The sequence below is a fragment of the Sphaeroforma arctica genome (assembly GCF_001186125.1).
Source record: "Sphaeroforma arctica JP610 unplaced genomic scaffold supercont1.1274, whole genome shotgun sequence".
Taxonomy (NCBI): Eukaryota; class Ichthyosporea; order Ichthyophonida; genus Sphaeroforma; species Sphaeroforma arctica.
Genome location: NW_014039284.1, coordinates 16,669 through 18,019, shown reverse-complemented (window position 1 = coordinate 18,019; position 1,351 = coordinate 16,669). Strand labels below are relative to the sequence as shown.

General features: G+C 45.4%; 1 protein-coding gene across 1 annotated transcript in view; it reads left to right on the top strand.

The window, feature by feature from the left end:
- Positions 1-1,095: 1,095 nt before the first annotated feature.
- Positions 1,096-1,351, top strand: part of SARC_10504 (hypothetical protein) — a gene marked incomplete at its 5' end in the record, with an annotated part of 973 nt that continues 717 nt past the window's right edge. The window contains one exon of the mRNA XM_014295452.1: positions 1,096-1,335. Coding sequence (XP_014150927.1) covers positions 1,096-1,335 — 240 coding nt within the window. The remainder of the gene's footprint in view (positions 1,336-1,351) is intronic.

Genomic DNA, 1,351 nt, shown 5'->3' with positions numbered 1-1,351 from the left:
CAACTGACATCTCATCATACAACTGTACTAATGTAACACGACCCTCTGTCACTCATTAGCCTGTAGTCTATCACCTACGCCTATAACTGATATTTCGTCATTATCTTATTTCACAGTCAAACCCGATGCGACGGAGGCGGAAATCGATGACGTGCTAGATAATGAAAAGGGGAACACAATCTTTGCGCAACAAATGTTGTCACAGGTAGGTGCTACTTTCGCCTCATAAGCCAATCAGTAGGACCCCAAGGCTCACCTGCGTAGTCATAGCCCTAGAACTATGACTACCTATGACTAGCACTCTATGACCACGTATGACTAGCACTCTACGACTACCTATGACTAGCACTCTATGACCACGTATGACTAGCACTCTATGACTACCTATGACTATCACTCACCTGCGTAGTCATAGCCTTAGAACTATGTGTACCTATGACTAGCACTCTATGACTACCTATGGCTATCGCTCACCTGCGTAGTCATAGCCTTATAACTATATCTACACATGACTAGCACTCTATGACTACCTATGACTATCACTTACCTGCGTAGTCATAGCCTTAGATCTATGACTACCTATTACTTACACTCTATGACTACCTATGACTAAAACTCACCTGCGTAGTCATAGCCTTAGAACTATGACTACCTTTGACTAGCACTCTATGACTACCTATAACTAACACTATGACTACATATGACTAGCATTCTATGACTACACCTATGACTTGCACTATCTGACGACCTATGACAAACACTCACTTGCGTAGTCGTAGCCTGAGCACTATGACTACCTATGACTAACACACTTACACGTGCGTTCATTTTCATGTGCCTACACTTCTCTTGTGTGCACACGGTGTTTTAGAGACAGACGTGCATGCGCATGTCGTCGTAAGTCTGTTACACACACACGTACATACGTGTTCGTGTGCATGACCTTACACTTCTCTTCTGTGCACACGATGTTTTAGAGACAGACGTGCATGTGCATGTCGTCGTAAGTCTGTTTACACACACACACGTACGTACGTGTGTGCGTTCGTGTGCATGGCCTTACACTTCTCTTCTGTGCACTCGGCTGTTTTGCAGCACCACGCGGAGGCCCAACAAGCGCTGGAGGACATTCAAGACCGCCACAAAGACCTCATCAAACTAGAGAAGTCCATTCGTGAGTTACACGAACTGTTTGTAGACATGGCCATTCTGGTAGAGCAGCAAGGAGAGATGGTCGACCGCATTGAGTTCAACGTCACACAAAGCACAGACTATGTGGAGCAGGCGGTGGTGGAGCTTAAGGAGGCGCAGCAGTACCAAAGCTCAGCCCGCAAAGTATGTTATATATATA